General features: G+C 50.3%; 2 protein-coding genes across 3 annotated transcripts; both read right to left on the reverse strand.

The window, feature by feature from the left end:
* Positions 1–540: 540 nt before the first annotated feature.
* On the reverse strand, positions 541–7,416 carry LOC136450900 (uncharacterized). Of its 2 annotated transcripts, none has more exons than XM_066451565.1 (2): positions 4,620–7,416; positions 541–730 (listed from the first exon to the last, which is right to left on the reverse strand). In XM_066451565.1, exons 1-2 carry the CDS (start codon positions 7,222–7,224, stop codon positions 678–680), a joined length of 2,658 nt encoding a protein of 885 aa, XP_066307662.1. In that variant the 5' UTR covers positions 7,225–7,416; the 3' UTR covers positions 541–677. The 2 variants fall into 2 exon arrangements, 1 of the variants encoding a protein (XP_066307662.1); XR_010758475.1 differs by lacking the exon at positions 4,620–7,416 and adding an exon at positions 4,191–4,607 and having other exon boundaries at positions 601–730.
* A 707-nt stretch (positions 7,417–8,123) lies between these two features.
* Positions 8,124–9,929, reverse strand: LOC136453764 (GRAS family protein RAD1-like). Its single transcript, XM_066454317.1, has one exon. It carries the CDS (start codon positions 9,927–9,929, stop codon positions 8,316–8,318), a length of 1,614 nt encoding a protein of 537 aa, XP_066310414.1. The 3' UTR covers positions 8,124–8,315.
* Positions 9,930–11,860: the final 1,931 nt, after the last annotated feature.

An 11,860-nucleotide genomic window follows, 5' to 3' on the forward strand; every position in this document is an offset into this window, starting at 1 on the left:
ACGAATGGAGCTCATCATTGTGGAGCTCAACGCCGGCGCAGAGCTCGATGCCACGGAGTGCTCAGAGGTCGCCGATGAGGAGCTTGGCGATGGTATGGACCTCGACAGTGGCCGCGACATGTGGATGGAACGCGGCCGTGACGGGAAGCGCGAGTCTAGACAGCCGGCGCGGGCGGGGACGGCGTAGGTGAGCGGAGTCGTCCCATGAGCGGAGGCGCGTAGTGCAGAGCAGACGTGCGACACGGACTGGGTCCGTAAATGAGTGAATGAGAATAGGTGAATGAGTGGATGAAGCTGGTCTGAACGGAAGTCACGATACAGACGCACGGATACAAGCATTATCGTTACACAAGTGCCGTAATGCGCCACGGACCAAGTCCACCGGCCCTTTCATAATCCAACTGAGCCCACGTATATTTTTAGCCTACATTGACGAAAATCAGACCAATCCTTCTTTTTTTTTTAGATAATGGATAAACATCCGGCCTCTACATCCGTAGATGTACACAGCCCAAAATTACAGATAATGATAAAACCAAAAAGAAAGCCAAGGTCTTATAACATGACCAAGACGCTAACTTAAACAATAAAATTGTTTCCATCCGTTATTGGATATCTCTAGAGCAATAACTTCTAATTTCTTGCTTATTGTCGAGAGCGCGTCCTTAGCTTGCTCTTCACGCTGCAGCTGGGCCCAGAAGCGTAACCAGTACGCTCCCCTGAAAATGACCTGCATAATAGAGTTAGATTTTATTTTATTAAAAACAACATCATTACGGCATCTCCAAATAGCCCAACACATAGCAGCCACTCCCACCCAAATCAAATTTCTAATCCTTTTATTTTGATTAGACAGCCAGTTACCAAACATGTGGCTGATTGATCTAGGTTGAGTTAAACTAGTAGCAAAGAAGATAATCCTCCAAATCATTATGGCAATAGGGCAGTCCAGGAATAAGTGTTGAATAGTTTCATTCCCATTGCAACAAACGCAATTCTGACTCCCTTTCCAATTTTTCCTAGACAGGTTATCTTTGGTAAGAATGACACCTCTTTGTAGGAACCAGAGGAAAATTTTTATTTTTAGAGGAACTTTTATCTTCCAAATCTTCCTATGCCGAAAAGATGTATTTGTATCTATAAGGTTGAGATACATGGATCTGACTGAGAATGAACCTGAGCTGGTTAAACTCCATCTAAAATGATCAGATCCATTTATTAGTTCGACATGAGAAATACTTGCTACTAGACTAAGCCATTCTGTAAGTTTATTACCCACCAGAGCCCTCCTAAAAGAAATATTCAGAGGGCTAGTGCTCATTATCTTTGAGACTGTAGCGTGAGGATCTCTCACAATATTATATAAAGATGGATAACGAACTTTCAGAGGCCTAGCACCTACCCATACATCATCCCAAAATCTAGCCGTGGTTCCATCCTTAATATCGAAAGAACCTTTTGCCAGCACCTCATCCTTGATATGCATGAGGCCTCTCCAAAAATGTGAATCATTTGGCTTTGCCGTGACCTGGGATAAACTTTTTGAATTTAGGTATTTATTCTGTAATAGCGTTTGCCATATGCCTTCTGTGTTCATGAGATTCACTAGCCATTTTGCTAGTAGGCATTTATTTTGCAGTTGTAAATTCAGAATACCTAGTCCACCTTGATCCTTGGGACGACAAATGATATCCCATTTGGCAAGGCGGTATTTATGTTTCTCTGAGGATCCTTGCCAGAAGAACCTCGACCTAAAATGATCGAGTTTTTTGATAACTCCTTTTGGGATCTCAAAGAAAGACATCATAAACATGGGTAGGCTGCTTAATACAGAATTAAGCAGTACTAGACGTCCCCCATAGGATAAGTATTTCGCTTTCCAGCATGAGAGCTTTTGTTCGAATCGCTCTTCAACTTTTCTCCATTCAGAATTAAGGAGTTGCCGGTGGTGCATAGGGATGCCTAGATATCTGAAGGGGTATTCCCCTGCTTTACAGCCAAAGAGATCAGTGTAGAAGGATTCCATTTCTTTGGCTGCCCCAAAGCAAAAAATCTCACTCTTGTGGAAATTAATTTTGAGCCCAGATAATTGTTCAAAGGCGCATAGTAAAAGTTTGAGATTTTTCGCTTGTTCTTGATCGTGGTCTAGAAACATGATGGTGTCATCTGCATATTGTAGGATTGATAAACCATCATCAATCAGGTGGGGGATAATTCCACTTATCTGCCCATCCGCTTTTGCTCTATTAATAAGAATAGCTAGCATATCAGCGACGATGTTAAATAAGATAGGTGACATAGGATCACCCTGCCGGAGTCCCCTTCTGGTTTGGAAGTATGGGCCAATGTCATCATTAACTTTAATCCCCACACTTCCTCCAGAGACCATATTCTGAACCCACCTACACCATTTAGGTGAGAAACCTTTCATACGCAAAGTCTGTTGTAAGAACGACCACTTGACCTTGTCATATGCTTTTTCAAAGTCAATTTTGAAAATGACTCCGTTTCTTTTCTTAGAGTGTAATTCATGGATGGTTTCGTGGAGAATTACCACACCTTCCATAATATTCCTACCTGGCATAAAGGCCGACTGTGTTGGTTTCACCACTGTTTTGGCAACCGTATTCAGTCTATTTGTGCCCACTTTTGTGAATATCTTGAAACTCACATTGAGGACGCAAATTGGTCGATATTGCTGAATTTTTGTGGCATTTTGAATCTTTGGAATTAGAGTAATGACTCCAAAATTCAAACTGTAGAGATCGAGTGTCTCCAAATGTAGGTCTGCAAAGAGACAAAGAAGGTCCTCCTTGATAATTTCCCAAAAAACCTGATAGAATTCCGCAGGAAAACCATCTGGTCCTGGAGCTTTATTATGTTCCATCTGGAAGATTGCATCCCTCACCTCAGATTCGGTGAATGGACTAATTAAGATATCATTTTCTTCCGGGGACACTTGAGGAATATCTACGATATGATCCTCCTCAAGAGTGATAGCAGATTGTTCGGGGGACCCAAAGAGATTCTTATAATAGTTTGTAATATGGCTTTTGAGGCAATCATCACCAATTACAGCACCTTGATCATTTTCAAGTTTGTAGATATGCTGCTTTCGGTGTTTCCCATTAGCCACTAGATGGAAGAAACGAGTGTTAGCATCACCTTCCAATAGTGTTTTCACCTTGGCACGCTCATACCACTTGAGTTCCTCCTCTCTCAGCAGATTAACTAGACGTTCTTTTAAATAATGTTTTAAATTAATTTCTTGATCAGATAACTGAGAAGTCTCAGTTTTCTTGTCAAGAATTTCTAAGCGTCCTAGTATAGTCTTCTTCTCTTTTTTATAAGACCCGGCAGTATGTTTAGCCCATCCCCTCAGATACTGTCTGAGTCTGCGGATTTTGGATTGCCACCGCTCCAGAGAATTTGATCCTGAACAAGGAGATTGCCAGATATTTGCAACCATACCATAAAACCCTTCCCTTAATAGCCACCCTCTCTCAAATTTGAAAGGGTGATTATTTAACTGGTGGGTCGAGTGGCCAGTGCTAAGAACTAGAGGGGTATGGTCAGAGATATTTCTATCTCTAGCCTCAACTGTAGTGAGTGGGAATTGATTCTCCCATTCAGTGGTCACAAGGACTCTGTCTAACTTTTCAAAAGTCGGGTCATCTCCAGGTCCTGCCCAAGTATATTGGCGGCCTGACATGACAATCTCTTTAAGATCCAGAGAATCAATGACAGCATTGAAAAGATTAGGCCACTTATAGTCAAAATCCCCTGAGCTCTTATCTTCTCGCTCTCGCATTATATTAAAATCCCCTCCTATTATATAAGGAAGAGATTCTTTAGAGCAAGTGTTAGCTAGTTCTACCAGGAAAGCATTCTTGTTTTGAATTTGGGCAGGTCCATATACTGTATATAGTACGAACTTGAAGTCATTAGATTTGCACCGTAGGGTGAATTTTACATAAAAATCTCCCTCATCTATTGCTCCAATATCAAAAAAATTCAGATCAACCCCTAAAAGAATGCCCCCTGATCTACCATGGGGGGCCATGGTGTGCCAAAGAAACTCATGTCCCGCACAAAGATCTTTGAGGACATGATCTGGGAAGGATTCACGTCCAGTCTCGGAAATTGCAATAAAATTGATTTGCTCTTCCTTAACTAGTTCCCTCAAGTACCTATGTTTAGCCAAGTCTGCAAGACCTCTGCTATTCCAGAAAACTCCCTTCATTTTATAATGATTTTAGAAGGGGTTTTGGCCTTTTTAAGAAGTTTGACTTTGCCACGAATTTTGGCATTGTTATAAATCTTCTTTGTACTGAGAGGTGGTGCATCAATGATGGAATCCAACTCAGCAACCGGCATATTCTCATTTAGATCTCCACAAGCGTGGCTGAGAATACCCTCAAGGTGGTCCTCTTTCTCAACATCACTCTCTATATCAGAGCACCTAGAGGAAGAACAACCTTTTTTTGTATTTTGACAAAAGGCTGACCTAGCTACCTCAATATTTTTTAAAACTGCAACAGTAGAGGATTCTAGGTTGATGCCTACCCTACCAAGGTTTGAAATAATTTTCGAATCTGGAAAGGTATTAAAAGAGTTACCTGAGAATTCGAGGTTCTTTTTCGCCGTCAAACGTTCCGCCTTATGGAGTGTATGAATATCCGCTAAAGTTGCGTTTCTGGTGCTCCGTCGTAGTTCTTTGATGGGAACCACCACAGGTGTGGGATTGGAGGCTCCCTCAAGAGATGGTGAGGTAGCACCCGCTCCTTCCAACAATGCTGCCTCCAAGACGGCCTGAGATGCACCGGCTGGTGCCACCGCTGCCTCTCCCAAGGTCGTAGCAGGGGGAGAGGGTGCAGCAGGCAGTGGCGTCTCCACAGCCTCTCCAGGCTGGGTGGAGAGAGTAGCAGTGGCGGTAGTCCCCGCTACCTCTCCCCAGGTAGCAGAGGCCGGCACCACCACTGTCTCTCCCCCGGTCGGCGTGGACAGGGGGGCGAGTGGCGAAGTAGGGCCCCCCTCCTGAACCTCCGCAGCGGTGGACTCCATCACCTGAGCCACCTCAACATTGGGTGACGACGAGTCAAGCCGGAGCGTCTCCTCCGTCGATGTGGCCGAGCCACCTCCCTGTGCAGGCATCAGGGCGGTGACCTCCAGTGGTGGGGGTGCCGGGCCACGTCCCTGTGCAGCGGGGGCGTACTCTGGTTCCTCCACCGCTGCAGGGACCGACGTCATGATACCGGTCTCCACCGCTGTAGAAGTAGAAGAGAGGGCCGCCTCCGATGAGCCCCCAACGAGGCCGCACCCTATATCAATAGGGGCAGCAAGAGACACCAGCTCCAGCGGTGGCGAGGGGGAGGGCAATGGCGGAGTAAAGCCCTCTCCTCCCTCACCCGAAGCGTCGACAAATGTACTAGCAATCTTTGTCGAAGGTAGTGGCACAACAGCAGAAGAAAAAAGAGTATTATTAGAGTTAAAAAACGCTAATTCTTCTTGTGTTGGTGGAGAGTAACTCTTCCTGGTAGTCCCCAGGTCAGACTCCAAAGCAACTTTAAGACTGATCTCATCCAAGAGTTGCTCACAGGCCAAGTCCAAAGCTTCATCTACTAGATTTGCCTGTTGCATAGGTGGGACATTTTGAGTATGCTGCGGTGCCTGTTGGGAAGACTTCCTATTATCCTGAGGGTTCTGCGGGTTAGGATCTTCCGCATCTTCCATTTCACGGTCTCCCTCCTCCAGATCTTTATCACTCAACAAGTCCTCATCAGACGGATCAGCACCGGTGTCGGCTTGTAAATCTTCCTCCGCCTTGAAAAATAGGCGGTAGATACTAGTGCCAACACAAACGTCCGCCATACCTGGTATCTTCTTGGGGTCAAAAACAGCCACTAGAATGCGGGCTTGACCTGTTGCCCTGAGATGAACCATGTCCACCTTCTGCGTAGCTCCAACAATAGTCCCCACTGCCCACAGCGATAGGAACGAACGCAGGCGCCTAGGGACACCGGTGACATTTAGCCATACCTGCTCCAACACCTTAATAGGCTGCACATCATCCACAAACTCAGCAAAAGATATAGTGCCTTCCTTGTTCTTTGTGTTGATGGTGTCTATTGCTATCATGCGATCCAGTTCTTCTTTGCTGGGGAAGGGGACAACATAAGAGTTAGCCCCCAGCTGTTGTACCTCCCAATCCCAACGGACCGGGATAATCCTAGCCAGCTCCGCCTGAAGTAACTGTGCCGATACTTTGCCGACTTTGACAGTGACGAGTGCTGCAATTGAAGACTGTGATGTCTCCACGATCTGATTATTTCTTGCACCCTGGATTTGGAAAAACCCCATCCCATCCTCAGCTGCACCACACAACGCGACTGAGGGTTTGGGGCCTCGCAACAAAGGGCATAAATTTGTGAAGTGCTCATCCGTGCAAATAGTGCACACCTTCTTCACTGTGTTTCGTTTCCTTTTCTTCCCTTCTTCTTGCTCGGCTTGTCCCTGTTCAACCACTGCAGCCTCTGTTGCAGAGCTATTTGGACCTTGATCTTTGTCAGCTTCACCTCCTGCGTGCCGAGGGTTTCGTCCACCCCGGGCAGAGTTGCCCCTACCGCCGGCCGGTGGAGGGCCAGCCGGTGGAGGGCCTCCACGGCCGGCAGAGGGTGCTGGACCCCCACGGCCAGAGTTGTGCATCGGACCCCCGCGACCACGTCCTCGATGTCCCTGGCCGTCGTCCCGTCCGCGTCCGTCGTCGATGATGGCGCGGCCGCGACCCCGGCGGCGATCGGCTCCGCCGCTGCCAGGAGCGCCCCGGCCTCCTCTCCTTCCCCCGTCTCCCCCGGCCATCAGCACCTCGAGGTATGACGGAGCGCAGGTTGCGGCGGCGTCGATGATCGTAGGGTTGACCACTCGACGTCTCGGGCCTCGGAGTGGTTGCGTGGAGGCTTCGGCTTGCGTGGGACCGCCCTTATGCGGTGCGACCAGAGGCCGTCTCGTAGCCGACCGAGTCGGGGCGACCTGAGCCGGTCGCGTCGGCTTGGGCCGAGTCCGGTTTTGGATGACGGTGGATCCAAGATTTGGAATTTGAAATTGAGGCCGATGGACACCCGGACGCCGGCGAGTTTGCCGCTGCAACGCCGGCGAGATGAAATCGCCGATGGAGGGTAGAGGCGTGATCCGTGGTGGTGGCAGTGGTCCTTTCCATGCCGTCATCAATGGTAACCGGACTCGCCTTGGGGATGGCTTCGGGATCGGTTGACATGCGGTGGCCGTGGCCGCAGGTGCGGGAGAAGGGCCAGTGATCGGCGGCGCCGGCGCCGCTGATGCCGTCCTTGGGAAGAACCGCGGCAGGGCGTCCGCATCTCCCAGCTCCTCACAATCGGACTCCGTTTGATCCCAGAACTTGCCGACGACCGCCGCTGGATGAATGGGATCTTTTGCTGTGATGCGCCGTAGGGCTTGTCGAGTTGAGGACGCCAGGGTGACCAATCCTTCTGGACGTAGCACTTAGATTTGTAGGCCAAAAACCTCGGCCTGTTACCAAGCCTACATGTATACAGTCATGCTATTACGCTGAAAATACTCTAAAATATCGTGTGGGGGAAACATAGTACTCCATCCGTTCTTTTAATTTGTCACATTGGACATTGATCTGTACCTGGTCAGACTTGTCCAACGTTTCCACAAAAACGCAAACTTCCTGTTAAATTAATAGGTGGCGATCAGGCCCACAAAAACGCATAACATTTTAGCCTGTTGCTTCCTCTCTACTAACACTACTTTTATAAATCAGATCATCTTTCTGTGCAGGCGTTCAATCTGCCTTGCATCTCTGCTTATCAATGGAGGATCATTTCAGTTCCATGGATAAAGAACATCAGTTTCTATTCCTCTGTAGAACATTATTACATTAGTTTCCCATGACAAAAAGGATCATGAGGGAAAAAAACCCCCGATGAAGATACAGCAAGAAATCGAAACCTCCTCATGCTGTTAGATTGGTTAACAGACCTACACAATTTGTCAAGCAACTCAATCACGCACTATGTGAGGTCCTTATTATACAAGTGTATTCAAGCACATATAGCAGCTTGAACAACAAGAAAGCATGCGCGAGCTCATCTCTAAGCTTGAGCTCTTTATTCATCTACCCTCACCACAGATCCATCCACCATGTATGCATCTACGGCCAGCATACAGTAGTAGTACTGCATGTATATGCGTGCATGCCAGACAAGCACGGTGCTGGGTGTATACGTATACCTCTCCGGCTGCCGGCGCAGCGTGACGCGGCGAGCGGCGGACTAGGACTTCCAGCAGGAGGCGGCAATGACGGGCTTGCCCTTCCAGCCGAGGACGAGGCATCCCTTCTCCTCGGCCACCGTGTACCCGCCGCCGCCGGCGTTCTCCTCCAGCCACTCCCGCGCCCTGGCCGCCATCCTGATCGGCATGGACTGGAACCCGGCGCGGCTCATGCGGCGCCGCCACTGGTCAGCGCGCTCGTGCCGCTCCACGCGCGCCGCGCCCTCGCAGCCGACCACGTTGCGGATCTCCGCGCCGAAGTGGAACTGCTCCACGCGCGCGCGCCGCGCGTCGTAGCGCGGGAGCGCCGCGTCGAGCGCGTCGAACACGGCGGCGTAGTAGTGGAGCGCCTCCATGAACCGGCCCAGGAAGAAGGGCCCGTTGTGCCCCGCGTCCTGCTCCACGAGGACGAACGCCTTGGGCGACAGCTTGCGGATGGTCTGGAGCACCGAGTTGAGCGCCCCGCGGCTCTCCTTCACCACGAAGTGCAGCTCCAGGATGCTGCTGATGGCCACGGCCTCGTCGGCGTCGATCCCGAGGTCGTCGATGTGCAGGCTCTCGAGGCTGCGGTCGACGGCCCTAAACTCAAGGCACACCCCGAGCCCCTCCGCGTACGCCTCGAGCTCGCGGCCGACTGCTCTCATGGCGTCCGCGGGGGCGCCGACGCCGGTGACGCGCATGCGCGCCGGCTTGGCGCCCGCGCGGGCGGCGAGGCCGTCGAGGAGGCCGCGCCACTGGTGGGCGCGGTCCAGGCCCAGCGTCATGCCCAGGTCCACCACGTGGACGTTACTCTCTCCCTCGAAGGCTTCCAGGATGGAGGCGTTGGCCACGAAGTGCGCGAACCGCAGGTACGGGCACAGCTCGTACGCCAGCGCGAGCGCCTCGCCGCGCTCGCCGTCGCGCCCCGTGCACGACGGCGGGATGCAGAACGCCATGCTGGCCGGGCCCAGCGCCGGCGGGTGGGCCAGCGCCAGCCGGTCCGCCAGGCCCTGCACGAAGCACGACGCGACGCGCTGGAAAGCCGTCCCGTGCACGGGCGCGCCGGCCTGGAGCTCCCGCAGCAGCGCCGCGGTCTGCGCGCGGTCGCGGCACGCCACGGCCTCGGCGCACGCGACCAGCAGCTGCACGAACCGCATCCCGTCCGCGCCGCCTCCACTCCCTCCGCCGCAGCCGCCGCCGGCCGCGCCGGCACCCCCACCATCCCCCACGGCAACCCCGTCCTCACCTTCCTGGAACGCCACTGGGGACTCCATCGCCTCCATGGCCTCGACCTTCTGCTTGCAGCTCTTAAGAACGTCCCGGAACCTCTGCTTCCTGACGCGCGACGATTGGGCGGCCGCGGCGCGAGCCAGCGGCCATGACGGCTGGTAAGGCGAGCTGTAGTAGTCGACCCTGGTGGCCTTATTGGAAGCCTGGAAGCCGAGCTCTACCTCGTCGCCGTCGAACGCCGCGTCCTGCTGATCAGTGCCACAGTAGTAGGGGAAGCCCAGTCCTGGTTCGGTGCAGATCACGGAGTCGTGCTGTGGCAGCAGATGATGAATCTGCTGGGAGGCGCCATAGGAGGAGGCGGTGAACAAGTTGGGCGTGCTCGTGCATGGCTGCTCAGATGTGCCCATGTGTGCTTCTTCTTTACTCCTTGGCGTCAGTTAGGCCTTGTTGCGAAGGCAAATGTCCTACTAGCATATTTATAGAGGTTTTCCAGGAGACGACTTGGTTCCTCTCTCTCTGTTTTTCCTTTCTTTTCTGCTAATAACCAGCTAAGAACATCTACTTGTATTTATATGTCACACAACTCAGGTTTGCCTGTCTTTTTTTTGTTATAGTAGTATGGCACAAAAACGCATAATCATCTGGCTGCAAGAGAAAACTATTCAGAACATTTATGTGATTCATTCAGCACTGTTAATTCCATCAGCGACGTTTAAGTTTGGATGGAATAATAACACGATGGCGCACACAGATCCAAGTGTAAAAAATGTAGTTTTCACTGTCCAGATTTTTGCAGCGATAGATACCGCGAGATAGGTATGTATGGAGGATCGCGTACATGGCACGGAAGGTTTGCCAGTCCGCTTCCGGTTTGCTGCAGAGAAAGCTGTAAAACAGATGGCGCCATGGAATCTTATTAGAGTAAGTAGCACTACTAAGTGCAATACTAAGAGGGAACAGATGAATTAGTCTCTTCGTTAGGATCGAAGTTTTTGCCGCTCAGATAATTTTTGTGTCCATTCAGTGATGACGATTCGACCACTGTTTTCTTTCCAAGAGAACGGAATGGGTGAAGTTGATTCATCGATCAGTCTCTCTACTTTCTGGTGGTAAATTATCAAACTGGGTAGCAGTAAAAAATGCAGACCAAGTGCAAAACAACAGCCCAAAAATCTACAAGAATCTGGTGAGTAAAAATCAATTGATCCTGCATTGGCATGGATTAAAAATTAACAAACGAAGATATACTACTTGGGAAGCTCGATCTCGCGCCGATCTCCTGCAAAGAAGATTGGAGTTGGGTTTTTTTTTTTCCGGTAAGCCAGCTAATGTTGTTCTGTTGTGAGAGAAAAACATTGTATCATGACTGATAACTTACCGTGGCTGATAACTTCAAGCGAACACGTTCAAAAAAGGTTGATGTCCAGCTCACCAGCTACACGTAATCAGACACGCAAGGTTAATTGTTTCACACCAAGGCATGCAGTGCCCAAAACAGCTGCATTGTCGCTCGGTCTCGCAGAAAAATACTGGAGGATATTGCACCTTTCAGCAAAAACGTCAGCGACGACGCCATCTTGGCTCGTCTTCACCGGCGCGGCCGCGATCGCCCGCTTCCCACCGACCGAGGGCCAAGACCAGACCACACCGAGGATGCTGGGAAGCTGGAAGACGTATGATTAGTTAGATTTTCCTCTCCATCGACGAGGCACGCCGGAGCAGCTGGCCTTTGACAGGTGATCAGCTAGCTGGTGGTGAGTGCATGCTTTTCCGTCAGCTATGGCTGAGACGTACGTACGGCCGGATGCCCGCTAGCTCCCCAGGCCGTTGATTTCGGGCGCCTGGTGGTCGGATAGACCTGCCTGGGCGAGCACCCCCAGGCCACGCTGCAAACCAAGCAGCCCCGTGTCTGGGTTCGAGTAGTTCGATGTGTCGGGCAGCTGGGCACAATGCGTACGTGCGTGCGCTTGATAGTTGCCGTGAAACACACGTTGGATTCTCACACCCTCACCAGCTCACTCTCTCGTCTCACACGATAGGCACCAACACAAAGTAGATGGATACAGGATGTGTATGCATGGAGCTTCTGTTCTTTATTCCCCAACCAGATAATGAGATACCCTCTTCCGTCAAAATGCTTGTTATATTTGATTTTACATGGTCTTATCTTAGATTACATTAAAAGTTTCTTCTAAAATGTATTATTAAGAAACTTCAAATTGCAAGATTTTCAAGTATTTTCGAATACAAATCTATACATATAGTTTGACCTAAATCACATTTCAACCTATATAAATGTGACCAAGTTCTTTTTAGAAAATTGTATTATTAGCAACTA

The sequence above is a fragment of the Miscanthus floridulus genome, chromosome 5 (genome assembly GCF_019320115.1).
Source record: "Miscanthus floridulus cultivar M001 chromosome 5, ASM1932011v1, whole genome shotgun sequence".
NCBI classification, from domain to species: Eukaryota; Viridiplantae; Streptophyta; class Magnoliopsida; order Poales; family Poaceae; genus Miscanthus; species Miscanthus floridulus.

Excerpts from the sequence above, each read along its gene's own strand:
- LOC136453764 (XM_066454317.1), bottom strand. The coding sequence starts at position 9,929 with ATGGGCACATCTGAGCAGCCATGCACGAGCACGCCCAACTTGTTCACC.
- LOC136450900 (XM_066451565.1), bottom strand. The coding sequence starts at position 7,224 with ATGACGGCATGGAAAGGACCACTGCCACCACCACGGATCACGCCTCTA. Across the intron at positions 731-4,619 it reads AAAGAACCTCGAATTCTCAG|GTCATTTTCAGGGGAGCGTA; the intron begins GTAACTCTTTTA and ends TCTATTATGCAG.